This window comes from Annulohypoxylon truncatum (assembly GCF_022578515.1).
Source record: "Annulohypoxylon truncatum strain CBS 140777 unplaced genomic scaffold F4807scaffold_20, whole genome shotgun sequence".
Lineage (NCBI taxonomy): Eukaryota > Fungi > Ascomycota > Sordariomycetes > Xylariales > Hypoxylaceae > Annulohypoxylon > Annulohypoxylon truncatum.
Genome location: NW_025953806.1, coordinates 540,904 through 567,062, shown reverse-complemented (window position 1 = coordinate 567,062; position 26,159 = coordinate 540,904). Strand labels below are relative to the sequence as shown.

General features: G+C 48.7%; 11 protein-coding genes across 11 annotated transcripts; 5 read left to right on the top strand and 6 right to left on the bottom strand.

The window, feature by feature from the left end:
* Positions 1-82: 82 nt before the first annotated feature.
* Positions 83-848, bottom strand: F4807DRAFT_452181 (DNA replication complex GINS protein PSF1; the record flags this gene model as incomplete). The annotated part of the gene is made up of 3 exons (XM_048000303.1): positions 83-176; positions 241-758; positions 822-848. The coding sequence occupies 3 exons, from the start codon at positions 846-848 to the stop codon at positions 83-85; spliced, it is 639 nt and encodes a 212-aa protein (XP_047853405.1).
* A 343-nt stretch (positions 849-1,191) lies between these two features.
* F4807DRAFT_429832 (AICARFT/IMPCHase bienzyme) lies at positions 1,192-3,613 on the top strand. Its single transcript, XM_047998366.1, has 3 exons — positions 1,192-1,602; positions 1,658-3,137; positions 3,199-3,613. The coding sequence occupies exons 1-3, from the start codon at positions 1,454-1,456 to the stop codon at positions 3,352-3,354; spliced, it is 1,785 nt and encodes a 594-aa protein (XP_047853404.1). The 5' UTR covers positions 1,192-1,453; the 3' UTR covers positions 3,355-3,613.
* F4807DRAFT_429827 (putative elongation factor 1-beta) lies at positions 3,614-5,333 on the bottom strand. The gene is made up of 5 exons (XM_047998365.1): positions 5,151-5,333; positions 5,005-5,044; positions 4,334-4,710; positions 4,067-4,275; positions 3,614-4,011 (listed from the first exon to the last, which is right to left on the bottom strand). The coding sequence occupies exons 1-5, from the start codon at positions 5,188-5,190 to the stop codon at positions 3,991-3,993; spliced, it is 687 nt and encodes a 228-aa protein (XP_047853403.1). The 5' UTR covers positions 5,191-5,333; the 3' UTR covers positions 3,614-3,990.
* Positions 5,334-5,607: 274 nt separating this feature from the next.
* On the top strand, positions 5,608-8,490 carry F4807DRAFT_429826 (P-loop containing nucleoside triphosphate hydrolase protein). Its single transcript, XM_047998364.1, has one exon. The coding sequence runs from the start codon at positions 5,801-5,803 to the stop codon at positions 8,219-8,221; it is 2,421 nt and encodes an 806-aa protein (XP_047853402.1). The 5' UTR covers positions 5,608-5,800; the 3' UTR covers positions 8,222-8,490.
* A 403-nt stretch (positions 8,491-8,893) lies between these two features.
* F4807DRAFT_136745 (uncharacterized protein) lies at positions 8,894-12,558 on the bottom strand. Its single transcript, XM_047993065.1, has 2 exons — positions 10,203-12,558; positions 8,894-10,039 (listed from the first exon to the last, which is right to left on the bottom strand). The coding sequence occupies exons 1-2, from the start codon at positions 12,385-12,387 to the stop codon at positions 9,015-9,017; spliced, it is 3,210 nt and encodes a 1,069-aa protein (XP_047853401.1). The 5' UTR covers positions 12,388-12,558; the 3' UTR covers positions 8,894-9,014.
* Positions 12,559-13,906: 1,348 nt separating this feature from the next.
* On the top strand, positions 13,907-14,525 carry F4807DRAFT_136703 (uncharacterized protein). The gene is made up of 2 exons (XM_047993064.1): positions 13,907-14,216; positions 14,272-14,525. The coding sequence occupies exons 1-2, from the start codon at positions 14,043-14,045 to the stop codon at positions 14,458-14,460; spliced, it is 363 nt and encodes a 120-aa protein (XP_047853400.1). The 5' UTR covers positions 13,907-14,042; the 3' UTR covers positions 14,461-14,525.
* On the bottom strand, positions 14,425-16,452 carry F4807DRAFT_136662 (WD40 repeat-like protein). The gene has a single exon (XM_047993063.1). It carries the CDS (start codon positions 16,397-16,399, stop codon positions 14,591-14,593), a length of 1,809 nt encoding a protein of 602 aa, XP_047853399.1. The 5' UTR covers positions 16,400-16,452; the 3' UTR covers positions 14,425-14,590.
* Positions 16,427-19,605, bottom strand: F4807DRAFT_429818 (Indigoidine synthase A like protein-domain-containing protein). Its single transcript, XM_047998363.1, has 5 exons — positions 18,960-19,605; positions 18,199-18,875; positions 18,074-18,143; positions 17,725-17,951; positions 16,427-17,675 (listed from the first exon to the last, which is right to left on the bottom strand). Exons 1-5 carry the CDS (start codon positions 19,356-19,358, stop codon positions 16,703-16,705), a joined length of 2,346 nt encoding a protein of 781 aa, XP_047853398.1. The 5' UTR covers positions 19,359-19,605; the 3' UTR covers positions 16,427-16,702.
* A 154-nt stretch (positions 19,606-19,759) lies between these two features.
* Positions 19,760-21,293, top strand: F4807DRAFT_429811 (uncharacterized protein). Its single transcript, XM_047998362.1, has 3 exons — positions 19,760-20,473; positions 20,530-20,822; positions 20,885-21,293. Exons 1-3 carry the CDS (start codon positions 20,329-20,331, stop codon positions 21,248-21,250), a joined length of 804 nt encoding a protein of 267 aa, XP_047853397.1. The 5' UTR covers positions 19,760-20,328; the 3' UTR covers positions 21,251-21,293.
* An 822-nt stretch (positions 21,294-22,115) lies between these two features.
* On the bottom strand, positions 22,116-23,940 carry F4807DRAFT_429808 (NAD(P)-binding protein). Its single transcript, XM_047998361.1, has 4 exons — positions 23,654-23,940; positions 23,403-23,596; positions 23,284-23,348; positions 22,116-23,227 (listed from the first exon to the last, which is right to left on the bottom strand). The coding sequence occupies exons 1-4, from the start codon at positions 23,706-23,708 to the stop codon at positions 22,594-22,596; spliced, it is 948 nt and encodes a 315-aa protein (XP_047853396.1). The 5' UTR covers positions 23,709-23,940; the 3' UTR covers positions 22,116-22,593.
* A 246-nt stretch (positions 23,941-24,186) lies between these two features.
* Positions 24,187-25,857, top strand: F4807DRAFT_429805 (uncharacterized protein). Its single transcript, XM_047998360.1, has 2 exons — positions 24,187-24,632; positions 24,806-25,857. Exons 1-2 carry the CDS (start codon positions 24,570-24,572, stop codon positions 25,373-25,375), a joined length of 633 nt encoding a protein of 210 aa, XP_047853395.1. The 5' UTR covers positions 24,187-24,569; the 3' UTR covers positions 25,376-25,857.
* The last annotated feature ends 302 nt before the right edge of the window (positions 25,858-26,159 follow it).

Sequence of the window (26,159 nt, the reverse complement as noted above, 5' to 3'; positions counted from 1 at the left end):
ATTAGATGGCTGGATATGACCGGTCTCCACCTAGGTAGGAACGCGTTTAAATATAGGAGGACACGGCTACTGGCAGGTTCCCTCAACTGAGCTTTTGGAGGTAACCCTGAGCGATTAGTCGTTCCACATCACCCTGCCTGACATAAAACTGACTGTTTTTGGTGAGTGTAATGGCGCTGCAATGACGCATGAGCAGACGTTCCTATCGTTACCTTTTGATTTTCGGGGGAGTAATCTTACCCATATTCGGTCTGAATTTCCCCGGCGTCTTTCAGCACCCGCACATCAATGAATAGGTCACGAGGAGGGTCGAGGCTGCCGGTGAGATCAATGTCTGTCCATTGGCCTTTGTATGCGGCTAGCAGATCGCTATATTGGCGCACGTAATCTTCCTCTTGCGGGCTCAAACTGCTTGTGCCCCCAGTGCCTGCCCCCATTCCGCCCGGGCCGTCCTTAACTTGTTGTCCGGCAAGATCAACCACGTCGTAGCCTTTCCAGACGAGTTCTTCCAGCCTATCTGTTCGGGTTCGATGATAGGCGAGCAGACAACGTTTATTCCTCCGCATGGACAAGTGGTTCACAAGCAGGGTACAGGCCGTGGCTGGTTCCTCGGCTGGGTTGAATGACCCTTGGAACGGCTCTAGCATGTCCGCCACATCTTTATCTAAATCGCGAACTTCTCGTGTAACGGCGCGGACTAGTTCGGTTTGGTACGGCGGCAAGTGTGTCAAGTTCTGAGTTCTTTTTGCGTGTTGGACCTGATTCAATTGAGTTCTAGTTTATTGTGTTGAACAATATCTGGTATACATTTATATACTTACAAGCTTATTGCCCAAATCACCATACATTTCGAACTAGAAGTGACTGTTGCCAGGTCGTACCTGGGAATTCGAACAGATGGTTGGAATTGGATATGACAGAATCAGGAATAAGGAAAGAATTGGGTTTGGAAGTGTTGACGCATTGAAAGACGCGTGCAAAGAGTTCAGACGCGGTTCTATCGCTGTTGCTTTAAAAGAGGAGGGGCTAGGTTAGGCGCTAAGTATTGGGAAGAAGGTTCATTCCAGATGGTGGGGTCTTGTGCAACGCAAAATACCTCGTACCTAGGTACCGTGCTCATAGAAGCAGCACTCCAGACCGAGGGGTTAGTGGGGTCGATTTCGAAATCGATAACCCCGCTATGAGCTTCGAAATTTTATTTTTCTCAAGCTCTACCTACGCGGGTATCACGTAACGACGTCAATTATACTTCGTTGAGACGAATAATAAATGCTCGAGGCTAGTCGTTGTCAGAGGTCATCGATAACATCTTTAGTCTGACCATCTCAGCGAACTAATCGAAGTTATATCGTCGATTTGCCGTGTTCCCACTCGCCAATTCGTGAATTGCTCCATTTCTCTCATTCGAAATAGTCTCATTGAAGCGCACTAAAGAATAATTAAACACGTCGCCATGTCGGAAACCCAAAGAATTGCGATCCTCTCCGTCTTTGACAAGACTGGATTGTTGGACCTAGCTAAGGGTCTCGTGCAGCAGAATGTGCGAATCTTAGCGTCCGGAGGCACAGCTAAGATGATTCGCGAGTCTGGATTCCCAGTCGAGTAAGATGGCCTACGACCTACAGTACTATGTATTCTCGAGGCTGACCTAGAGAAGGGACATCTCAGCTATCACAAAAGCACCTGAAATGCTCGCTGGCAGAGTCAAGACCCTTCATCCAGCTGTCCATGCCGGTATCCTCGCGCGTAACCTAGCTTCTGACGAGAAAGATCTTGCCGAGCAAAGTATCAGCAAGGTCGACTATGTCATTTGCAACCTGTACCCATTCAAGGACACAATCTCCAAGCCCAATGTCACTGTCCCAGAGGCTGTGGAAGAGATCGACATAGGAGGTGTTACACTGATCCGTGCAGCTGCCAAGAACCACGCTCGCGTGACCATCCTCAGCGACCCGAACGATTACCCTGAGTTCTTAAAGGAACTCGAAAGTGGAGAGATTAAGGAGGCAAGCCGCAACAGATATGCCCTCAAGGCCTTCGAGCACACGGCCGATTACGATGCTCACATCTCTGGTTTCTTCCGTTCGCGATATGCTGGTGAGGGTCAACAATACCTACCTCTTCGATATGGCGCCAATCCCCACCAGAAGCCGGCTGCTGCATATGCGTCATCTAGTAACTTGCCATTCAAGGTTATTAACGGAGCCCCCGGCTACATCAACTTGCTTGATGCTTTGAACAGCTGGCCCCTCGTGAAGGAATTGAAGGCCACCCTTGGAAAGCCTGCGGCTGCTAGTTTCAAGCACGTCTCGCCGGCAGGTGCTGCTATTGGTGTTCCATTGAGTGCGGAGGAGCGCAAGGTCTACTTCGTTGACGATATCCAGGGCATTGAGACTTCAGGGCTTGCTCAGGCATATGCTCGAGCTCGAGGAGCCGACCGAATGAGCAGCTTCGGAGATATCATTGCTCTCAGCGACGTAGTAGATGTCCCTACCGCTAGCATCATCTCTAAGGAGGTCTCCGATGGTGTTATTGCTCCTGGATATGAGGATGCGGCTTTCGAGATCCTCAAGAAAAAGAAGGGAGGCAAATACCTCGTCCTTCAGATGGACCCCGAGTATGAGCCCGACCCAACCGAATTCAGAACTGTGTACGGTGTAACCCTCACGCAGCACCGCAACGATGTGGTGATCTCCCCGGCTTCTTTTACTCGTACCATTACCCCGAAGGATTTTGCCCTTCCGGAGTCTGCTGCCAGAGACTTAACCGTCGCTACGATCGCCCTGAAATACACACAGAGCAACTCGGTGTGCTATGCCAAGGATGGGCAAATTATTGGTCTTGGAGCAGGTCAACAGTCTCGTATCCACTGCACCCGTCTAGCGGGTGACAAGGCCGACAACTGGTGGCTGCGCTTCCACCCCCGTGTTCTGGGTATCAAGTGGAAGAAGGGCACCAAGCGACCCGACAAGAGCAATGCCATTGACCTACTCGTCAGTGGTGAATTACCAAAGAGCGGACCGGAGCGAGAGCAATTCGAGGCGGTATTCGACGAGGTGCCCGCCGCCTTCACGGAGGAAGAGCGCAACGACTGGCTTAGCAAGCTGGGAGAAGTCGCCGTCTCTAGCGATGCTTTCGTAAGCCCTCTTCTCATTAGCATCACACGTTGTTAAATAACCCACTAACCGTATTGAATAGTTCCCCTTCATCGATAACATCTACCGCGCGCACCGATCTGGCGCCAAGTATATCGCGGCCCCTGGTGGCAGTCAAAACGACGGCGCTGTCTACGAGACGTCCGAGAAGCTCGGCATTGTCTTCGTGGAGCAGAACATTCGACTCTTCCACCACTAGAAAGTGGATATCGTGGATCAAAAAGGGTGTGCATTACTTAACATAACGGACGGAAAGTCGCGGCCGGGATAGAGAAAACTGAAAAGATGAAGGGAAAACAGATACTAAATATCCAGCTAACACAGCAGCATAGATACCCGCGGGGATATAAAAGGGGCAAGTGGGTAGGAAGGACTCTTGATCTAGGGGCATGACTTTTCTTGTACAATCGATATTTCCGAGTTTGCTAATGGTAAATCGATACATGGTTTCAGCAAACTGCAGAATCTAAATATGGCTGATGTGATAAATGCGTGTGGATATTGCCCTCGTAGCAACATCGCAAGACTGACCCTTCTTATAACCAGCCCGTACCTCGTTTTCAGATCGACAGTATTGAATTTCATGGTCATACTGAATCGCCACTATATAGGTAGAGATAAATAAGTCAAAATATTGATTCGGGGAAGCCTCTATTATTAGCATCTCAATCCTATGCCTTATGGCTTCTATGGAATTTTGTCTTGCGAGAGTATTTTCCCGATATCATGTTGTCCGCCCAACCTCATCACAATCGTTAGCCTTTTATCATGGCTTTCAAGTCGTTATCATGTACTGAGCGTTGGCACGGCGACTCCGATTCCTAGTAGGAGCAGTTTACAACTTTTGCATGGCGGCCTATTTACTAAATTAGCGTATCGAACTAGGAAATATCGACGGGATGGAAACTTACGACATCGGTGGACTGGACGTAGTCCTCAAATCCTTGGATTTCCTCCTCTAGGTCACTAAGGGAGATCTTCTCGTCTTCAATGACAAGGTTAATTTGTAGCTTCTTAATACCGAAGCCAACGGGCAACAGCTTGGAGGCACCCCATACTAGACCATCCTTCTCAATTCCGCGGACAGCGGCCTCTAGGGCAGCCATATCGGTCTCATCGTCTAAAATATATCTGTTAGTTCTAAAATTCAGGCAGTGACGTAGTTTGCGCGATCATACCCCAGGGCTTAACGTCCAATGTGACAACAGACTTGGCAATGGTCTTGGGCTTGGCGTCTTTCTTCGCCTTGTAGGCAGCCAGGCGCTCCTCACGAACACGGACGGCCTCGGCATCCTCCTCCTCATCGTCACTCCCGAATAGGTCGACATCATCGTCTTCCTCGGCGGCAGGTGCCTTGGCGGGGTTTAGGGTGGCGGCGGTCTCATCGGGGCCGTAAACGGTGTATGGCTTGGAGGCGTCACCGGGCAGGGTCGCGAACTCATCCTCGAAAGAGGCGATGTGCTTGTACCACCTTGCGGCGTTGGGGTACTTCGCGGACTCGGGGGCAGACTTGATGGCCTTGAAGACGGCAACATCAGCCTGGGAAGGAGCGTAGCTTTGATGAGTCAGTTAAGAATCCTTTACATATATCAAGTCATTATGTGGTAGGAATTAGGAAACAAGTGGGTAGTCGGTAAGATCAGAGATGCACAGAGTGCTATTGTATATGTCCTCATTAACAGGTCTTGAGTCTGCTCAGAAACACGGACCAATGTTTCTCATCATGGTAAGGGGGTATTGGGCTCATAGGGCTTTTTAGTATACGAATGCGCGAGTGACATTCACGTTAAGGCGTCGCACTTGGCAACGGCACTCGTGTCCGAGGAATGAATAAAAATAGATGACTTACCCAGTGACGTATGATCGAGTCGTCAACCAGCCGTTAAGCACTAGATCGTCGTTAGCCACAGTCAAAATTCAGATGACGCCTAATCAATAGATCCTGATATATCAAGACCCCGCGGCACAACATGGGTTTTGGAGATAGGCACATACCGGCTAGACCAGCGTCGGTGAGAAGATCGATGAAACCCATTTTGTCTAACTTGAAAGTTGAGAGTTAATGGCGAGTGCGAAATGAAGGTAGAGAGTCCTAGAAGAAATGCCGGGGTATCTTGGAAGAAGTGAAAGCTGGTGAGAAGTAGGAAGAGAGTGTTGTAAGGTGGGGTTGAATATGGCGGGACTCATTATTTTGAAATTTTTCGAGAAGAGTGGCCCCAAATCACCCGGTAACCAGCCACAATTACCCCCCATCCCACCACCCAATCTGCCTGCCTGAAAGGTACACGAGCGTTTGAGCAACGGGCTAGATCGCGAACGGACCAATTAACGCCACAACTTGCCACTATGTATGTACCCAGGTACTTACATAAATCTTGAACCTTGTGCAGAGTCCACTATCTTATCGAGATTTCTTATCGATAAAGGCGGTAGTAATAATTGGAGCTTCGACATTAGAAGCATCTTCAAGTGGTTCGATAGTTCGAGAAAGCTCCAGCGGCAACGACCGCGCTAATTTGAAGCTCTCGTGATATCCCAGAACCCTCTCTATTATGTAAACGGGTTTTTATACAAGAGAAGTCTCTTGACTTTCTTAAACTTCTTTTTTCCTATTGTCAAATTTCCAACCACCAAAATTTCTCACCATGTTAGCGAGAAGTCAACTTTTAAAGTCTTCGCGACGGGTCGCTGATGCGACGTCGAGGGGACTTACACGATTAAACACAGCACCTTCGCTACTCTCAAGAGCTGCGCTTATTAGCACAGCAAAAAGCTTATCTAATGTCACCATACCTGCTCCCACATACCGAAGCTACGCAAATGGCAGACCTCAACCGCCGGGTGGTACGCACCGGATGAATATGGGCGGCGAGCCCGAGAAACCGGCCTTAGAACAATTCGGTATCGATCTCACCGCGAAAGCCAAGGATGGCCAATTAGACCCTGTTATTGGTAGGGACGCCGAAATTCAACGTACCATCCAAGTCCTGTCGCGACGAACGAAAAACAATCCGGTTTTAATCGGAAGCGCAGGAACAGGAAAAACCGCTATTCTAGAGGGTTTGGCGTTGCGGATAGTAAGGGGTGATGTCCCGGAGAGCATAAAGAATAAAAGGGTTATATCACTGGACTTGGGATCGCTCATTGCTGGCGCCAAGTTTCGAGGTGACTTTGAAGAGCGATTAAAGAAGGTATTAACCGAGGTTCAAGAAGCTCATGGAGAAGTCATCTTGTTCATTGATGAACTGCATACTCTTCTTGGCCTTGGAAAAGCTGAGGGCTCCATCGACGCTTCGAATCTCCTGAAACCAGCTCTGTCAAGAGGAGAATTGCAATGCTGTGGTGCTACTACTCTTGCCGAATACCGATTAATCGAGAAGGACGTGGCATTGGCTAGACGATTTCAGCCAATTCTAGTCAACGAGCCCTCAGTGGAAGACACAATCAGTATATTGCGAGGTATCAAGGAAAAGTATGAAGTGCATCACGGTGTCAGAATCACGGATGGAGCCCTTGTGGCGGCCGCAACGTATTCAAATCGTTACATCACAGATCGTTTCCTGCCCGACAAAGCTATTGATCTAATGGACGAGGCTGCAAGTTCCTTGCGTCTGCAACAAGAGAGCAAGCCCGAAGACATCATGCGACTCGATCAGAAGATAATGACCATTCAAATCGAGCTAGAAAGTTTGCGGAAAGAGAAGGACATCGCGAGTCGCGAACGTAGAGAAAAGCTTGAAGAAGATCTGAAGAAGTACCAGGAAGAAGAAGCGGCCTTAACGAAAAGGTGGGAAAAGGAACGAGGGGAGATTGATGCTCTAAAGAAGGTTCAAGGAGAACTAGACAAGGCACGCATCGAACTTGACCAAGCGCAGAGATCCGGAAATTTTGCCAGGGCATCTGAACTGCGCTTCGGCGTCATCCCTAATCTAGAGAAGAAACTCCCCAAGGACGGCGAACAGGCTTCTTCGGCGCAAGGCCCAGACACCCTGATCCATGACTCGGTAACGGCTGATGACATAGCTAATGTTGTCTCGAGAATCACCGGAATACCCGTGGCTAAGCTGACGTCCGGACACGTCGAGAAGCTGATACACATGGAAGAGACGCTCCGAGAATCAGTCCGTGGACAAGATGAAGCCCTCAAAGCCGTCGCGGACGCCGTGCGTATGCAACGAGCTGGTCTGAGCGGAGACAACCGCCCGCTCGCTTCGTTCTTCTTCCTCGGCCCCACCGGCGTTGGTAAAACCGAGCTATGTAAAAAGCTTGCCGGATTCTTGTTCTCGACCGAGTCGGCAGTTGTGAGATTCGACATGAGCGAGTTCCAGGAGAAGCACACGATATCAAGGCTCATCGGTGCCCCGTCCGGGTATGTGGGTTACGATGATGCTGGCCAGCTTACAGAAGCCGTGAGGAGAAAGCCGTATGCCGTCCTACTATTCGACGAATTCGAGAAGGCGCATCGCGACATCTCAGCCCTGCTCCTTCAAGTCCTTGACGAAGGCTACCTGACCGACGCCCAAGGCCACAAGGTAGACTTCCGGAACACGATCATCGTCCTGACATCGAACCTCGGCGCCGATATCCTCGTCGGCGCTGACGCGCACCATCCGTACAGCGAAACGGCCGACGGCGAGATCAGCCCCGACGTGCGCAAGGCCGTGTTGGACGTAGTCGCCGCCAGCTACCCGCCCGAGTTCCTCAACAGGATCGACTCGTTCATCGTCTTCAAGCGGCTCACGCTCGACGCGCTGCGGGACATCGTCGACATCCGGCTGCGCGAGCTCCAGGAGCGGCTCGACGACCGCCGCATCACGCTCCAGGTCGGCGACGAGGTGCGCAACTGGCTCGCCGAGCGCGGGTACGACCCCAAGTTCGGCGCGAGGCCGCTGAACCGCCTCATCACCACCGAGATCAGCAACGGCCTCGCCGACAAGATCATCCGCGGCGAGCTGAAGAGGGGAGATAGGGCCGTGGCGCGCGTCAAGGAGGATAATTCGGGCTTGGAAGTATTCCCCGTCCCGGCGGAGACGGAGGCGGGACAGAATGAATCCGGATCTTCGTGATTTGCAATGCGCTTGTTCAGCATAGGAGGGCGTTTATTTGGTTTGGCGAGGAAACAAAAATGGGAATAGGGCTTTGAAAATAAAAAGGATTCAGGGGGTGTAAAATATGTGCGATGACGCACGGGTAAACGATTGTATGATGATGAAAATATATATACCTTAGTAGGTACTAAACAGGGCCTCTCGTCTCAGATTGTATATACTGCATATATTGCTACTTGCCTCGTAGGTGCCTAGTATTTAATGTTGATATTCCACTCGAACTATAACTTGGAAATGCCGCTCGGGAACTAAGAAGCCGTAATCATATGATTTTAGGAAGTGCTGCTTTAATTTAAAGTAAAGGTGAAGATCCCGTTAACAATTTTTTTTATATTAGTTTTTTCATGTTTTCTGGTTTCTGAAAATAGGATAGGACGCTATGATACGTGTGTATATATACCCATAATACAAATGATATCCCATTTTTCCGATTCCGACGCTGAGTCTCCCATGTATATATCCTGATATAACCAACCTGACCTTTCCGTAGCTGTATTTCAAGCTCTGCATATCCAATGCATGGGACCCAGTTCCTGTCCTATCCAATCCTACATACAAAAGAAAGTTATGCTGACCGTCAACTCAACTCAACTCCGAAGCCAGCCCCCTCACCCCCTTTATGCTTATGCATCTACACCATGAACCTCACACACACTAACACCCCTTCCCCATCCCCTAAACAAAGTAAACCATTATACATCAACCTCACCTACCACCTACCTAAGCAAACCAACCCGCCGCCCGCGTCCCTTCACAAACGCTGCGACACCGCAGTCCCAGGCCTACTCCTACTCCTCCCTCCCTCGCTCCCGCCCCCGCTAAACTCGCCGCTGGACCCGGGCCGCGAGCGCATGAGCGCCGTCCTCAGGCTCAGCGACCCGAACATCTGCTCGTGGAAGCCGAGCACGCCGGCGCTGCCGAACGAGCCGCGCTGCGTCAGGGGGCGGCTGGGCGGCGACGACAGCTCCGCGTCCGAGTCGAAGTCGGCCTCCGACGGGTCGGGGCTCATGTCTATGTGCAGGCGCGGGGGCTCGGGGTTCGGGATAGGATTAGAATTTGGGTTTGGGTTCGGGCTGATGTTGTTGGAGCTGGAACCGGTGCTGGGGGTGAAGATGGTGTTAGGGTTGTTGGGGTTGGGGCTGGGGTTGTCGCCTGAATCGCTGTAAGATGGCGAGGAGATCGCGGGCGGGGATGAGAAGGTGAAGTCTGGCTTGGATTGGGCGAAGGAGTTCGTGGTGCATTCTTGGAACTCGTTTCCGTTCTCGTTTTCATTCTCGTTCTCGCTTTCGTCTGTGATGGGCTGCGGGGCGAGGATGGGGAGTTCGGGTTCGCTGCTGGGAGAAGATACGGAGCTTGTTTCTTTCGAATCTTGGGCTCCGACGTGGGTTTTGCTCGGACTTGTAACTGCGGATACGAATATGTCGGCCGCATCGGTTTCTGTCGGAGAGGCAAGATGAACTTGCGTCATAGATGGGGCGGACGATGTTTCTTGACCGAAGGTCCGGTCGGCAAGTTCGATGGTACTCTTCGACGGCGAGGTACTAATCGCGGGAATGGTGAGGGGGCTTTGCTCCTGAACGGTTTGGCTCACGCGGAGCGGCGACGAAATTGCCGGTCTCGCGTGTCGCAGCGTAGGTGAGGGGAAAGGTTGACTCTTTCCGAAATCCTGATGAACATCGATACCCGAGTCTCTGGCCTCTTCATCGTCGCTGTCTACGGTGGAATTCTTTGGGTGGCTCACATCGGGGCTAAGGCGATGCTTCTTAGGCGTGATCACTATTGTACATGGTTAGTAATTTTCATTGACCGGCAAATCCGAGAAATTTGCAAAGGTTGTGGCCGGTTCCTTGGAGGTGTCACTCGGCAACGGCCATGGATACGCAGTCATTGTTCTGGTGGAACTCCAAGAGGATGAGGAAGAATATTGGGATGAACCTACGGAAACTGCTTTCAGGGGAAGAACCACCGCCGAAGACCAGGCTGGGAGTTGAAGAAGCAATCGAAGGCTCGTAAGCTGGTTCTTCCCCTGAGTTTGTCACGGCTGTTCCATTTTCTTGGGACGCCTTTGTCTCATTGACGGGCTGGTGCGGTTCGTTATCACCAACGGGCTCGTCGGATATAGTCTGCAAATTTCTCTCCTCGCGATCCATATCTAAGCCGGCGGCGCCTTCAGATTCCCCATAAGAGTCTAGACCTGGTGGTACTAATGGAAAAGCTCGAGCCCCCGTCTCTGGGATGAATATGGCAGCAGAGGCACTGGATGATTTCCGGGCGGGAATGAACGGTCGGCATCTGGTAGGAGATGGAGGTACGGAAAGTTCGCGTTCGTCGGGAGCATCAGGGTTTGCAGCTTTGCATGCCAAGTTGTAGTCCTCTGCCATGCCCTCTGAAATTGAAGTGGCAGGGCTAGTCTCCTGGTTCGGGTTTTCACGTGGAGAGTCCTCGTGCTTCTCCGTAGGGACCCTCGAAATTGACTCGGTGGTTTCAAGCCCACTTACGGAGGTAGAAACATCTGCATCATGAGTAGGGCTCTGTTCCAAGGCGCCAACTTCTGTTTGAACTGTTCCGGTCTCCTTGTCCTCTTCGTCAAGCGTTATAGTATCTTTGCAAATCATTGCAATATCCTTCTCAACGCGCTGTTGTAACCGGTCTAAGACGTAAGCCTTCGACTTTCGAGACTGCTTTGCTTTTTTCTTTTCTGTCGACTCAAAAGGTTCTCGAGCGACGAACGTCTTATCCAAAATGAAATGTCCCCGTTTGTGAGCTGTCATTCGAACCGAAATGGCGTTGCCTCGTAGTATGTCTGCGATGCCGGCTTGTATCCGATCTAATATCGCCACGGCATCTCTTTGGGGGAAGGATTTGGACGAATCTAGGACGAAAATTAGTGGCTCGTCCAAAGACCAGCCATGTCCACGAAGCTCTATTATCCTAAATTCCAAATCGTTCATTCGGTTGATGGTGTCGTCAGCAGTGTCTCGAACTTGGGCGAGAGCAGTTTCAACTTTGCCAACAAATCTGAGACACTCTTGGACATCGGAGTGAAAGGAAAGATTGCTGTTGCAGTGTATAGTTCGCTCCAGATGAGCGAACTGGGGCCCTAGGTTGTTCGTGATTGAAAATTGTAACTCCAAGCCGTCATTGTCATGATGGCGACAGTCTTTGCACCCGTCTAGGCTAACACAGAGACTATGAACTTTCTCGAAGGCTTGTCTTTCTGATCTCAAGACGCCTTCCAGGGCGTATGATGTCTCGAAGAATAAAGTTTCTATCCCAATAGAATTTAAGGGGGTGGTCTGACCACTATTCACTTCGACTGTCGTATGCCATTCAGATGGTTTTCGGCGTTGACACCGGCTTGTGAAGGAGAAGGCAATGGTATAACCAGGAACAAGCTCGAAAGATTGCGATTTTTCAAGAAAATAGGAGCGAGGCACGCATGACATAGGTTGCACACGACCGGCGCGATGCGGGAATTTCCCTTGTTCATCTAACGGATCATCTCGTACTGGGCCGTCTTTCCAAACAAAACCCTCGTCGTGCTGTCGCAGGAAAAGCCCTATTATATGATGGGTTGATATGATGATTTCTCTCGCAGCATCAACTGATAAAAGTTGCTTCTGGTATGATTTGAAGGTTCTGGAAGCCCAGATCTCAGACCAGCCACGGATTATATCGACTTGTATCTCAAATCTTAGCGGCTTGTCTGGGCCACTTGCAGCAGCATATTCCATAGCAGTTGAATCTTTTCGGGTGATCAACTCATGGCAACAATGATCCACTCGCCGCAACAGACCTTGGCACAATGCCTCGGTGGCCTGCAACGACGGCGACGTCTCATAATTGCGAGTGTATGAGTAATTCAGGGGCTCATCAAAAGTGATGGTGACCTGAACGGCGAGGTTTGCCGCGGCGGGCAGAGAACTATGTGTCGATGGTATTGGCTTTGTCGACTCAGGGGTCAGGAGGATTTCGGAGGCAGAAGTGGGTTCGGCCATAGCGCCTTTGGCCCCCTTCTTCTCACGGCGGTGGATCCTAAACCTTTTCATGTCGTTAACTAGGGTTCTGAGTTTGGCAGGGAGAACCCCCGACTTGGGTCTGCGATTTGACGCATCGGAGGCCATTATAGAGATCCTCTTAGGGAAGACAACGAACGAATGAACAATTCACCATGTCTAGCAGAACGTATTGATAAAAGAAGAGGACGAGACAAACATGGTGTATGGTCAAGAAATAGGACGTCAACGCTGCCCAAAGTTATCGGTACTCGCGGCTGTAATTCTAACATAGCACTCATAACATGCCACATATTACCATATATTACGAGGCCCACTATCCCGGCTTGCCATGAATAGCCATTCGTAGGAATGTAGATGGTCTGATTGGGAGGATTGCCATGTGGGACTTCCGGTTGTTTTCAGTAATTGACGCTTTGCTATCAAATGGAAAGTAAACCATTATGACGATTATGCTTGGACTAGCCGGGCAGAGTCGGGAAATGCGGGTGAGATGGAAGAGGATAGACAGGAGCATGGAATAAAATTGATCAACCCAATCAGCACGATTGCTCCGAGACAACGCAACAAGTAAATAAGACGGCGGTTCCCGGTTGGCCAAGCTGGGTATCCGTACGACGGTGGGCTGAAACGGCGCATGCACAGCCCAGGTCTGTCCAGGCAGTCCAGGTTGCCGGTGCAGTAGAACGCGGTCGAACAAGTCAGTGGCGTGACCCCCATTCGTCCGATTTGACGCTTTGCTGGTCTGCCATTATTTGCAGCACACATTAGCCACATTAGCACATATGTTCCCCTCGATCCACGCTGAGATATGGTGGAGAGGATCCATCGTGGATTCGAGTTGCGTGCGGTTTGAACGAATTACATTCCAATTCTGCTTTTGGAAAAAGACTAAGAGACTAGGAAAATTCAAAATGTTCGGTACGTACGGGGCTGTGGGTCTCGATCCGATGGGGTTAGTGGGTCTCGTCCCGGTTACCAGAACCGCGGGACGGACCTCAACTTAAATAATTACAATCCTCTCTAAACCCTTCACAGGTCCGCAATAGGGGTCGAAATCGTCGTTGCATCAATTCAACCTCACATCTCATGTTTATGTCCGAATACATTCTAGGAAATTATACGTACTTGTAATCATACTTGGAACAATGCTTTTGAGTTGACATCTCGTCGTTTATTGGTTGGTTTGAGGCTGATTCTGACCTATTAGTCCGAATCTGACAAGTCAGGGAGGAAAAATCATAAATCAAATCACCACGTGTAGATATCCTATAGAAGAGAGAAGTGACCTTAGGGAACAATCCTCTCGAGGGCCCGGGTCTCTTATTAAGAAAATAGTTACTTGGCTCGTGTCATTCTATGACATCCAGAGCATGGTCATATATCATATATCATATACTACCAAGTACCTAACTAACCCAATTTACACAACCAAGAACTATGATGTAGTATTTTCTACCAGACACGCTTTACAAACGCATTGCCTTTGATAGACTTGAGACTATCAATATAGATACGTATGCCTTAGTTAGATATCTTATAGGTGTCCCTGTATAGAAACAGACAGACAGATGTGATGAAAGGAATACGCAAGACATCGACTAAGACATCATTAAACCTCTGGTCGAAATAATTTCACGTCTATAAGATATCTGCTAGCCTCTGCTCAACTGCTGATATTCGATATGTTGAGTACGTCTGAGGATAAGTGCGCGGGCGACGACAAGTACGGTGCAAATTGAACCTATAGAAGCTTGCCGGCCATGGCAAAGCGAAAGGGAAAACCACGACCGAAACAAAAACCCCAAGATCCACCACCAAAAGTTGTGTTAGATTGGAACGAATACTTCGGTCCGGGAGATCTCCTAGCCTGGCAACGACTTATGGCTGACCTAGGCATCCCTGGAACCTTCAGTAGCAAGACCCAGTGCCGAAAAGTATGGAATAACCAGACTGCGTCTCTTCGCCCATGTGACTAACCTCTTGCGACAGGTTTTGCGATCCGTTTGGGTGAACATCATAGATTTCCTCGAGGATGTTCAACAAGGTCGCCAGACAAGACGCTTCGAATCCGAGAATGCCCTCCGCCGCTATACATTAGAAAATGATATGATCTATCCTAGGAAATCCATTCCCAAGGGCAGTCCACTTGCGAGTCTGTTGGCTAGAATTGTTAGATAAGATTGGTACATATGGTAATTAAGTTGGCGAAGTTGGGCAAGTTATGGACTTGGGACGAATTTAGTGATAGAATACGCGGGGGTATGAATAAGAATTGATTGGGGTGGACGGTGATATCTCGTGATCTTGTCTAGCCTCGAATCTCCCATAACCTAATCTTTCCTCCATCATTACCAACCGCAAGCAGGTCACTCTTTCTCCCAAATGCTACACTTGATATTCTGCCAAGCGGTGTCTGTTCCGTTGGCCAGTTCCTGTAGACTGTGCAACTAGGTAAGTGTGCTAGTCGTAGCGCATCTTTCTTGTGTTTGCTGCCAAACGCTAACAGCTGCCCATCTGGACTAAACGTGAGGATTGTAACCGGCGTTGTAAGTTGCATGAACCTTCTAGCCGGTTCGGGCCGTCCCTGGATCTCTAGTTCATCGTCCGAAGAAGGTAATATCAAGGCTTGTCGATCATATATGTTCGTCACACCACTATTCGAACCGATTGCTATCCATCGATCCTCACCGAGGACCACAGGCCCGTTGCGGCCTCCTAGCGCCATAACAGTCCCGCCATTGGAACCTTCGTCATGCCAAATTGCTAGAAAGCGCCTTGCAGCCATACTCCACTCGCCAACTTGGCCTCCCTTACCCAAGATTGTGAGGCCATGGCCGTTACTCCACCATGAGAAATCTGCAATGCCGCCTCGACTATCGAGCCTAGCAGCAGCAATCCATTGCATCGTAGCGACATTTAGGATATTGATGATACCACCACCTTTTCTTGTCGAAGCGATCAACCCTAAATATTGACCGCAAGGGCTCAACTTGAAGCGCTCCCAAGTTCTTTGTTCTAGTCGGTGACCTTGTATTTTGTTGGTCTTCTGTATCGTTCCGGTCGCCAAGTCCCATGAATGAATATACCGGCGCCGTCCAGCGAAGAAAATTTTATCTCCGGCAGGATACAGAAATTCCGCCCTCCGAACCGGAACTTGTTTGACTTGCACCGATGTCAAGAGCGGGTTTGGCGTTGGGTGGGCAGTTGGTGCGATATGATGTAAGTGCAACACGGAAGAGGTGCTAGAAGACAGCAGAACTGGATGCTCCGGATGGAAGGCAAGGGACGTGACCTCATCTTTATGTGTGTCGGGTATATCACGAGATCTTTGAATGTCAATGACCTCTGGACGGAGTTTCTTCGACTTCTGGGTTTTAGTCTCTTTCAATGAGCTGGCATCCCGGAGGAACTTGTCTAGTGGCAGCGCAGATTCTTCTGCATCTCCTTCATCATCCGCCTCATCCTCTGATATGTCCGAGTCGTTTGCAACGGCGGATGATCGCCGCCGACGCTTGGTTGGACGCTCTTCAGTCTCTCGTGCCCATGCAGGGAGAGGATTGAGACGCAAGTATTGTTGTCGGAGTCTTATAGTATACTCAGTGCCACTTATGACATCCTCTGCCTCACTAATCCGTAGCTTTCGCAATTGGGTTGCATCGGCTAGTGATATAGCCAAGCGCTCGTCGTCGCTATCTTCCCATGCGGGTTTCTCCTTGCCAGCAGATTCCTGGCTCTTCAAAGCGGGTGTTGCCATAAGCTCTTTATCACCACTTGGAGCAGCTCCCCCCACGTCAAACGTAAAAAGGTCTGCATCCTCCACATCTTCCAAACCGGATTCGGGCTCGTTTTCCTCTTTATCGCCAAAGCCTCGAAAGGGAGTGTCCGCACCATTGTCTCTCGACTCGTCCAGGAACAGGTTTTCACGGAAATTTGCTGTGTCTCCAAGCACAAATCGTTCAAGTTCCTCTTCATCGGAGTCCTTATCGATCACTTGCGCTCGTCGCGTCTGCTGTGTAGGTTCATCGTCGCTAGCTAAGTCAGAGGAGTCGTGGCCGGACGATGATGACGATGTATGATCATCATCTTCCATTGCATCTATTGGGCGGTTTGGAGGCATTGGGATTCAGTGGTTGCGTTTTACTTGGTTGAATTTAGCATGGCAAAGATCAGAATTGCTATCGTAGCACCGATTGAACTTTTTTTTTACCTTTCAGAAGCATTGCATGTGCCCCACTATCTAGCGCCACTACCCCTGTCCCATCTTGCAGCTTAAGGTACGTACTGTTTTATATGTACCTATCATCGTAATATTTCCCATCAGACATGAGATCATACTTATACTTTTCCATACATTACACCTATTACAATTGAAATAATATAGCCCTCGATACCAAGATGCACCGAAGCCAAGCTATCGTAGTTAAATCACAGCAGCGCTTAGCTCACCCCTTAAAGTACCTAAGTCTTCGCTTACAGACTCAGGACTTCGAAGCGTTAAGACGGCACCTTTCTGAGCAATGTTCAGGATGTTCTCAGCTCTCCCGCCCTGTGCTAAACCTGCAATCAGTACACCAAGGAACGTATCGCCAACTCCATTTACTGAGACGATGTCATCCACCTCTTCTATGGCCGGGAACAGTCTCATATAGACGCCTCCAACATCTGGATGGTCATTAAGGCATCTTGAGAGGATGAACCTCTCGTACGCCGGGTCCAATAGGCGAGGATCGTCCCTCCTCAAGACCGTTGCCATCAAAGCGCCACCACTTCCCATCTTGGTGATGATGGTAGGGATGTATGGAAGAAGCTGGACGACCTGCTGTGGAATACCGTCATCTGTCATGTCAGCAGAGGTAAGCTTAATAAAGCGATCCCTCGCCCCTCTCATGCCGAAAGCGTCGATAATCTCCCACCACCGTGGGTTGTCTAGATATTCGTATCGCTGTGCAGCTGCATGCATAGCTGCCAGCTCATACTGATTAGGCGTCGCTAGGTCGACACTATGTTTTGGGAAGATGCCCAGATTTTCCAGGTCTTTTTCGTTGCAAAAAAGACGGGTAGACTTCTCCCTCGAAACCGGCTCGAAAGCTACGTGGGCATCGTTATCTTTGCCAGCCCGTATCCAAGTTCGTATGTCATGGTCTGTCCAGTTGCCATCAACCACCAGCCACTTAGGCTTTGATGCTCTTATTGTAGAATTCCAGTGCTCTGGGAATGAGTGAGCTGCAAAAATCCCCATATCCGCCATTCCCATGACTAGATTTTTGTAAGCATCATTGACCGCCACGTACTGAGCAGTCCGACTAGATGGGTAATGCTCGCTGCTCAGTTGCCTAATGCATGATGTGTCCATGCCGCTTGTGTGTAAGGAAGAGAGTATAGTTGAGCCAGCGCTGGGTTAATTAGCAGTTGTGTTATTGATGACTGTCCATCGCAACTCACATGTCATCACCAATCAAGCTACAGAGTCTCACTTTGGGACTTTGCATGACTCTTTGGGCCGCAAGCGCCACGTTGCGACCAACGCCACCTATAGATTGGCCGATATGGGCTGGATTGGATGTATGTAGATGAGGAGGGGGGTGTTCTAACGAGTCTTCGCCGACATAGTCACAGCTTAAGTCAACAGCCACGGAACCGGCGACCAAAATATCTGCCTGAGAAATGACCTACAACTGTCAGTCTAGTCCAAAAAGTTGTATAATTTCCGCCAAGCAGTAACATTCAAATTCATATTTAGCCCTTGATGCTAACATGTAGCGGATTGTGGATGCAACATAGGCAATCTTACATCAGTATCTTTTGTTGGTTCGTCTATCGGTGTATTCCCCTTCCCGATTTGAAAGCTGGGTTTCTGCACCCTAATCCACACGCGTTAGAACTAGAGATTACAGTAAAGGGGAGCTCGAGGCTCACGATGTCTTAGGTGGTAAGGATTCTTCCGCGATGAGCCGTGAAAGCGCAGTAGCTATTTTGGTAGCTCGTTCTACATTCGCCCGCACTAAGGCTTTATTTGCTGGCACACTCCTGCCCTGGGTGAGTTCCCTGATCCTCTTTAAGATGAAAGGGGTGTTTTCGTTGCCAAGAGCCCCTTGTTGCGTTGATTCGTTGACAGCTTGTTCAATAACAACATCCATCTCGCTCCGAGGAATAGAAAACTCCTCAGGTATCGGATTAGCGAGTAACAGACCTGACTCAATGCCCAACCTCTCTTGTGCCAGGATAATAGAAGCCGCCTGTTCCTCATCGTGAACAATAGATGGGCTCTTGACGCCACTGTCTCGCGCCCAGAATGCTGGGAAATCTACGGCACCTGTCCGGCCGTCGGCGAAGGTCGACACAAGCACGCCTTGAGTCTCCAAATACTCCAAAGTCCTAGGAATATCCAGAAATCCCTTGCAACCGCTGCTGATTACTGCCATCCGCGTCCTACCAAGTTCGGTAAGATCGGCAGAAATATCGAATGATTCGTGTCCACCACGGTGTACACCACCAAGACCACCCGTCCCGAAAACTCGGATTCCGGCAAGCCTTGCGAGAATCATAGTGCCGGCGATGGTTGTCCCTCCATGGGTCTTATTACCGGCCAGACCCTATATGAAAGGATATGTTCAGAATTAAGCGCAAGGGATGGCATGATGTCTGAAGATGGTAGATCAGCGGGGATCGACACATACCATGCCAACTAGGTAGGCAATATCTCGTCGAGATACTTTCTTTGGTGAACCTTCGACCATGCGAGCGACTTCGTCAGGTAGGAGGCCAACCGTAGGCACCCCTCCTAGGATACCAACGACAGCAGGCACACCACCGTTGCGTCGAACGACGCCCTCCAAGTCTAGGTCATTACCTAAAGCTCCATGAGTATAAATGGTTGATTCAAGCGCGACCACGGGCTTGTTTGTAGCTAATGCATCAGTCACCTCTTCGGATACTTTGAGGGTTCCTTTCAAAGCTGCTAAATGTGCCCGGTTTGATACTTGGCTTAGCTTCCTTGAGCTTGAAAATAGCCTCTGGTAGGCGACATGGCTATAACGACTCCTGGCCACGAGCCACGGTTTACTCAGAAACCTCATAGCAGGTAAACGTAGTTTGCTTCCTTTAGGAATCTAAACGACAAAATGGATACTCTCAGGATCAAAGTACCTGAATATGCATAAAAACGCGTGCATCAATCCCGACCTGATTAGATATTTCGAGGTACCAGGAGAGCCAGGAGTGGTTATACCACTTGGTTCTATATGCCCATGAGTGAAATGAGCTAAAGTCGCCGAATCGGATGGTTTATAGACGATGTTGCGCCCTTCAGCATCTAGGTACATGCATGTGGTAAAATAAGAAGATACGAGACTCCACCTTGATAATATACGAGGGTGCCCCAAACGGAAATCCCCACAAGCTTAAATTGATTACATAAGTCTCTCCAGGACGTACTTTGTATCGAAGTACCTTACTGCGATCGCATTTTAATCTGAAACCATCTTAAGCTTCATCGTCATCTTAAAACTCCCGTCTTCGCAGTCCTGGGGATCGCAGTACTGCCAGGACGTTCAATATGTAGGTATAATGGTCTGCTTCTTATATTTATCGCTGATTTCTCTGATGGAAACCCGACATGTCCATTGACAAGGTTCGACTTTGCGAGAAGTCATTTTCAGCCTTTCAAATGGGAGACATCTGCACGGAACACTCAGGCAATCAGGACATCTACCATCCTCATTCATGCCATATGCCTTTGTAGGTAGGGTTCTCGATGGTCTTATGACATCCCGTTCCGTGGAATGTCCCAACTTCTTTCGCCTGCCGGGACAGGGGCATGCCACCTATAAATCTCGATTATAACATAATGCCACCCGGATGTTGCTGCCGCCTTTCCATTTCCCTACTTCTCTACTATCCGTATATCCAATAGCATCAGCCCTATAGCTTATAGCTATATATCTGGCGCTCCCCACCTAGTGATCTGATGTCCCCCATGCATTTTTCGATCTTTCTTCCACTTTTCATAGCATGTAAATACATCTCAGTGAGATGCAGCCGGCCTAGATGAAACATTTAATTTATCCCATCTTCTTCCCTTTACTCCTCCAAAGAGCTATAGCTCTCAACTTTACAATCGCGGGTGGTCAAATATTTACGCCAGGTTTCGCCGTCCTCGATGCACCACAGCCAGGTACCCCTTTAGGTGGAGGTAAGTCTCCATGCCATAATTACGATATAGGGATCAGGACCTAATAAACTATTCAGACACCATCGAGGTAGCTCTCGACGTAACTGCTAATGGGAAATTGCACCTACCTCCCTATGCCAGCGATAGTCCTAGTAGGATCAATAATATTACCATCTTTCTCTACAGCTATGTCACGGGAAGAAACTTCACGATAACGAATGGGACGGCCTCGACCAATAATGTCAGCCTGGGAGATATCATGCAGTCTGAGCCTGGAAGCACAGTCAAACATGTCAAGTGGAACTGGCCGGATTGTCTAATAGGGGATGGGAAACCAACTAGTGCGGACAGTGATCGTGGGGCTTACAATGTCAGTCCACTAGATCCCTAGAGTCTTGCTCACTTGTGCCAGATTACTTATATTCTAGCTAGATATCCATTCGACAAAACTTCCGTCTAAACGGCGGGGACCATTACACCATATTTGATGTTCCCATCTCTGTTACGAACAAGATAGATTTCACTGGCAACAACCCACCTTGTGACCCGCTCAATAACCCTCTTCTAACGCCCGAAGAAATCGACGCAGATGCTGCTAACACCGTCGGTATTCTATTCGCACCAGGAGATTCGACAGTTGTTCAGCAACCTGACTCTGATGATGATCAAGACGGGATTGGGCCTGAGAAGCCGGGAGCAAGCCCTGGCGATGGCCTTGGGAGCGGTGCCAGTACATTCCACAGGGCACTAGCAGCACATTGGATTCCATTATTATCTGCCCTTTACTTCTTCATTTGATAGTATCGTACATTAGCCCAGATTTAATACAATTGTTATCCCATCACTGTCTTCAGTTGCCGTCTAGCGAGGTATAATGATTTAAAGAGTTGGCTCATCGTATGCTATTGACATATGAGCCCTATCGTATTACTCGACAGGATTTTCATAGGGGGACGAGTGAACGGTGATAGAAGCCATCCAGTAACACATTCATTGAAAAATAGGTTATTTGAGTACTGTGGTAGTACTAGGTGCAAGCTATCGAACTCCTGGAAATTCCATAAACATTGTAGATATTGAAATACATAGACTGGCTAAGCATATGCACTAATGTTCTCAATAAAGTACCCCCATATATTGTGCGTAATCAAGTAATATTGATATGAGCTAATACCTTTTTTCTATCGATTGAAGAAATAGCCTGGAGCTTATTACAGCAGTAGAAGCAGGTTATATAATATCCCGATGTCTAAAGGAAACGTCACGTGATGCCCTTGACAGTCACCACATTGTGATACTTCAGACACACGTGACGCGTCTTGTCTCCTAGCAACAGTGACTCACAGCGCAATATGTACCAGACAAGACATAAATAGTATGATAATAACTGTATGAACCATCGGCCACAAGAGCCTTCCGATAGTTGCGCGAACGATGGGCCCCGTGGCGCAACGGTTGGAAGTGTAGGTCAGTAAAAACCTTGCCTCTATATACTATGATGGGTTTTTCGTAGGCGGTCAATACTCCACATCGGGCCGATGTGGGGAAGTTTGGCGGACTTCGGTGATTCGAGGACCACAGCTTCCGTATTCCGCTGAGCTTTTTGCCCTTTTTTCCCTTTCCTTCTCATAGCCTCTTTTAACACCCCAGTCCCCTTTCTCCTGTTATAGGTAGGTATGTATTCGTTTATCATACTTTCATTATGTCTCCCCGCCTTGGTCAACTTGTTCGTTTCTATATTTTACAACATTATATTGTCTTGCTTAGTGCTTTCGGTACGCCTCGACTGTCTGCATCCTGATTTATTTATGTCCACCCACCCATGAGTTTTAGCATATATTTGTGGCATCAGAATCTTCACGACACCAGCTTGTTGTATAGGTAGCTTGCACAAAGGCACTGACCTTATTTCTTATTCCATGACTCCTAACTACTAATATATCGATTTATCGACCATTGAAGCCACAAATAAAATACAATGGTTTGTTTATAAGTGATATGTATGTGTTCGCCTCGATGTTCCTTGTTGAACCTGATTGGAATAATACAGTCCCATTTTGCGCAGAATCCATGCATTTCAAGGATACTCGCCATGTCGCAAACCACACACCAGCAGTAACCGCCGTTTCGGCAGAAACTACTCAAAGCTTCGGCTTCTCCTTTTTGCCGCCCTTGACATATTTGGAGAACTCGCCCTTGAGTAGAAAGTCGGGATATTTCATATCAGCGTCAACGCCGACGGTCAATCCTTTATTCCTCCAATCAGCGCCGTCTACGACAAGGACCTCTCCGGATACGTAATTGCCCGCGTCGCTGAAGAGGTAGACTGTTGCATCTGCGATGTCCTTAACCACGCCAAATCGACCTAGAGGAATGTCAGAGGCGGCAGCATTTAGGTCTACCCGGCTGCTTGTGAGTCTCTCCATGCCTTCCGTCCCCCCAATACCACCAGGTGCGATGACGTTAGATGTAATGCCATATGGCCCGTACTCCAATGCTACGGATGCCATGATCGAGTCTACAGATGCTTTTGCAGCCATGACATGTGCTTGCATAGGCATCGCGGTATAGTGAAACGTGGCGGATATGTAGATAATTCTCCCTCCCGTCAATCCGCCTGGATTTCCTTTATTCCTCGCGGCCGATTCGATAAGGTAGGGTATTGTAGCCTTAACAGTGTTATAAGTTCCAAGCACGTCAATTTCCATGACTGCCTTGAACCCGTTGGAGGTGAGACCTGAAATAGGGGCTACGAAATTACCAGCAGCACCGGCTCTGAGGACAGTTTATGTTAGTCAAGGAATTTCGCCATAAGACCTCGAGGTCCTTACATAACGAAGTCAATGGCGCCAAGCTCCTTCACACATCTCTCGGCGGCCTTGACTAAGTCGTCAGGCTGTTATTACTGTTAGTACAGAAATAGATTACTCAGACTTATGGTCACACGCACATTTCTTACGTCACAGCTACCAATTCCGATGACCTTCGCGCCCTTTCTTGATGTTGCGATATCTCTAGCAGCCGCTTCTGTCTTCTCTTGGTTGCGGCCGATGATGCAGGCGTTGGCTCCGAGGTGAACTAGAGCCCTTGTCTGCGCGCTGCATATTGTTCCAGCACCGCCGGTGACGAACACTACGCGACCATCTACATGTATGCGAATTAGTCGGAAAGCCAATATCTCTTTGTTATCAAGAATCTAACCGAATATTCCTTGCTTCCATACATTGCTTATGTACTCAGACGGTGGGATTGGCATGTTGAAACTTGGTAGGTGTTTATGAAAGGATAAACTTGGAGTAATTTCAAAAGCAAGTTATTACACTCGGAGCTGGATATGATATATTAAAAATAGATAAAAATCGCTAAGTAAATAACAGAATAAAAAGTATATATAAATAGAATATAGACTCGCAATTCTAAGATGACAATGACAATAAGTCTACCCAGGTGGTTGCTGAAATATGTATGAATGTATGAGTGAATGGAATGGCTGAACGCTTGCCGTGGAAAGGCGACGTGAGACAAACCTCGGCTCCTAGTACTAATGATCCACTCAAAGCTCCCGACGAATTATATTCGTTTATAAGCGGTTAAGGGATAGACTAGTCCCTTCTCGCCGTAGAACCCGCAGCTACAACCGCTAACACCGCAAACCGTTAGTTCGGAGTTAGTTGAATTAGTTGAGTTAGTTAGGTGGAGGCGGCACGGAAGTATGTAGAAGCTTGGACCAATTACGTATTCCGGATATCGATGGAATCAGCCATTTACAACAGCCGTCATTTGAACTTTGCCCAAGAGTCATTCTTTGAGCCCCTCCAATCAGTCGACTTTTGTCCGGTTAACTCATCAAAGTCAACGCCTGAATCATTCATTGTTATTTGCCCACATTAGGCGTATAACCATTTGACGCCCGAACCCAACCAACCGTCATGTATAAAAGTACATGATACCTACATACGTACCCACGTTACCTAACATCGATAGCAGATAGCAGAGACTCCGTCCAAGATCTTAACCTCTTCATGCGACTTTGACCTAACCTTGACTTTCCCATAACCCGGATTCAACCTCATCCACCACTATCTGGCCGAATAGCTTCTAGTTCCATACAGAGGTCATGGCATCAGGAAAGGTGTCCGTCCTCAAGTTCGTAGGGACCATTTCCCTGGGTCTCTTGACAGTGAGTACTCCGATCCATTTTCCGAATTTGCCCCTCCAGATCCCCGCGCGAGAAATCGACGATGAGCCACTTAAGCCATACATCATCGACACAACGTTTTACATCCCCCCATATGCCCGTCCATTTCGCCGTCTTTTTTGTCTGCGAGTCGTTTCTAGCTCATGAAATCATAGGGTACTTCTTATACCTTGTCGACCCTTACGATCCCGTCCCTTCTTGAGCTGCCTTCCGCTTCAGCCGCGGCCAAGGCTTTCCGATCTCTCTCATCGACCGCATCGTTCCACATCGATACTCTGTCCGCCGTTTCGGGCACCGCGTTCCTACTTGCTTACAAACTATCTCACCGAGGCTTCAAGCACCCGTATCTGCTCTACGTGTCGGTGTTCTGCTTCGCTACTCGCCTAACTGATTATGTAACCCCATCCATCTTCGGCAAGCCCGTCTCGAGCACGTCTGCCGCCGCGCACAGACGTGCTGAGCTGAACAGGGCCCGCAAGGAGAAGCAGGCCGCGAAGCGCATGGAAGCTAGCTACGAGCTCCTGGGCGAAGCGCACAGCGACGAGGATACCAGTGCCAACGGCGAAGAGTTCGAGGAGGATTACAACGGCGAGGAGGTCCGCAGCGAGGTCGAGTTCTTCGTTCGGAATAAGTTGATACAGACGGCTGTCTCAGGTATCGGCTTCCTTATGGCTGTTACTGGGATCTGGGGAGACGGCCTCCCGCCAGTTGTCTTTACCGTCTGAGTTGGAGAGAAATATCCCAAAGAAAGGATCTCAAGTAGGAGTTAAGATGATCTGATTCTCATCACTCGTTACGGCACTAGGAGATGACAGGCTCCAATCATGTGGAGTTGGATGGAACATTGTCTAAAGTCATAAAGCCACAAATATCCCGGAGTTATAAGGGTTGTCTGCGTCAGAGCTGTACATTTTGCACTCCCATCTCCCTCCAAAGCCTTCTGCATACACATGAATCCAGCCAAAAAAAGACAACAATAAAAAATATAGCATGGTACACGCGTCTATTTCGGTATTGAACCTTATGATATCGTGTTGTCTTATAGCATACTCTTCGTAAACCGGTGATAGACCTGATTTCATACCAATAGCCCAACTTTGCCTGTGCTGGATGAGAGATGCCTTAAGGATTAAAAGAGGTAACGTATGATGTATAGACTTATTGATAACTCACTTAATTATCAGGAAAACTTCCATATTTTACTTAATATCAATAAGCATTCATGAAGGCTGACGTTACGTAGAGTAGATTCTCACTCCTATTCAGAGATAGCATGTTCGAATATCCGCCTTAAGCACCACGCTTTCATGTCTCCTAGGTTTCCGGAAAAACAAATTAAGCCATTACATACGATTGTGTGCTTAAATCAAGTCGACATGTTGCTACTGGGAATGTTCGTTGTCATCGCTTTCAACCTCCCTATACCCCTTAAACCGGTACTCACGGCTTATACACAACGTAGGGAAATATTCTATTCCATACTCATATAACGGATAGTTTTATAAGGCG

Excerpts from the sequence above, each read along its gene's own strand:
- F4807DRAFT_429805 (XM_047998360.1), top strand. The coding sequence starts at position 24,570 with ATGGCATCAGGAAAGGTGTCCGTCCTCAAGTTCGTAGGGACCATTTCC. Across the intron at positions 24,633-24,805 it reads TTTCCCTGGGTCTCTTGACA|GGTACTTCTTATACCTTGTC; the intron begins GTGAGTACTCCG and ends ATGAAATCATAG.
- F4807DRAFT_136745 (XM_047993065.1), bottom strand. The coding sequence starts at position 12,387 with ATGGCCTCCGATGCGTCAAATCGCAGACCCAAGTCGGGGGTTCTCCCT. Across the intron at positions 10,040-10,202 it reads TTCCCCTGAAAGCAGTTTCC|TGATCACGCCTAAGAAGCAT; the intron begins GTAGGTTCATCC and ends CATGTACAATAG.
- F4807DRAFT_136662 (XM_047993063.1), bottom strand. The coding sequence starts at position 16,399 with ATGCCTCCAAACCGCCCAATAGATGCAATGGAAGATGATGATCATACA.
- F4807DRAFT_136703 (XM_047993064.1), top strand. The coding sequence starts at position 14,043 with ATGGCAAAGCGAAAGGGAAAACCACGACCGAAACAAAAACCCCAAGAT. Across the intron at positions 14,217-14,271 it reads GCAAGACCCAGTGCCGAAAA|GTTTTGCGATCCGTTTGGGT; the intron begins GTATGGAATAAC and ends CTCTTGCGACAG.
- F4807DRAFT_429808 (XM_047998361.1), bottom strand. The coding sequence starts at position 23,708 with ATGCCAATCCCACCGTCTGAGTACATAAGCAATGTATGGAAGCAAGGA. Across the intron at positions 23,349-23,402 it reads GTAGCTGTGACGTAAGAAAT|CCTGACGACTTAGTCAAGGC; the intron begins GTGCGTGTGACC and ends CAGTAATAACAG. Across the intron at positions 23,228-23,283 it reads GGCGCCATTGACTTCGTTAT|AGCCGGTGCTGCTGGTAATT; the intron begins GTAAGGACCTCG and ends AACTGTCCTCAG.
- F4807DRAFT_429827 (XM_047998365.1), bottom strand. The coding sequence starts at position 5,190 with ATGGGTTTCATCGATCTTCTCACCGACGCTGGTCTAGCCG. Across the intron at positions 4,711-5,004 it reads ACTCGATCATACGTCACTGG|CTACGCTCCTTCCCAGGCTG; the intron begins GTAAGTCATCTA and ends GACTCATCAAAG. Across the intron at positions 4,276-4,333 it reads ATTGGACGTTAAGCCCTGGG|ACGATGAGACCGATATGGCT; the intron begins GTATGATCGCGC and ends GATATATTTTAG.
- F4807DRAFT_429811 (XM_047998362.1), top strand. The coding sequence starts at position 20,329 with ATGAAACATTTAATTTATCCCATCTTCTTCCCTTTACTCCTCCAAAGA. Across the intron at positions 20,474-20,529 it reads AGGTACCCCTTTAGGTGGAG|ACACCATCGAGGTAGCTCTC; the intron begins GTAAGTCTCCAT and ends TAAACTATTCAG. Across the intron at positions 20,823-20,884 it reads GTGATCGTGGGGCTTACAAT|ATATCCATTCGACAAAACTT; the intron begins GTCAGTCCACTA and ends TATTCTAGCTAG.
- F4807DRAFT_429832 (XM_047998366.1), top strand. The coding sequence starts at position 1,454 with ATGTCGGAAACCCAAAGAATTGCGATCCTCTCCGTCTTTGACAAGACT. Across the intron at positions 1,603-1,657 it reads GAGTCTGGATTCCCAGTCGA|GGACATCTCAGCTATCACAA; the intron begins GTAAGATGGCCT and ends GACCTAGAGAAG. Across the intron at positions 3,138-3,198 it reads CCGTCTCTAGCGATGCTTTC|TTCCCCTTCATCGATAACAT; the intron begins GTAAGCCCTCTT and ends CGTATTGAATAG.
- F4807DRAFT_429818 (XM_047998363.1), bottom strand. The coding sequence starts at position 19,358 with ATGAGGTTTCTGAGTAAACCGTGGCTCGTGGCCAGGAGTCGTTATAGC. Across the intron at positions 18,876-18,959 it reads TTGCCTACCTAGTTGGCATG|GGTCTGGCCGGTAATAAGAC; the intron begins GTATGTGTCGAT and ends CCTTTCATATAG. Across the intron at positions 17,952-18,073 it reads AACCAACAAAAGATACTGAT|GTCATTTCTCAGGCAGATAT; the intron begins GTAAGATTGCCT and ends TGACAGTTGTAG.
- F4807DRAFT_429826 (XM_047998364.1), top strand. The coding sequence starts at position 5,801 with ATGTTAGCGAGAAGTCAACTTTTAAAGTCTTCGCGACGGGTCGCTGAT.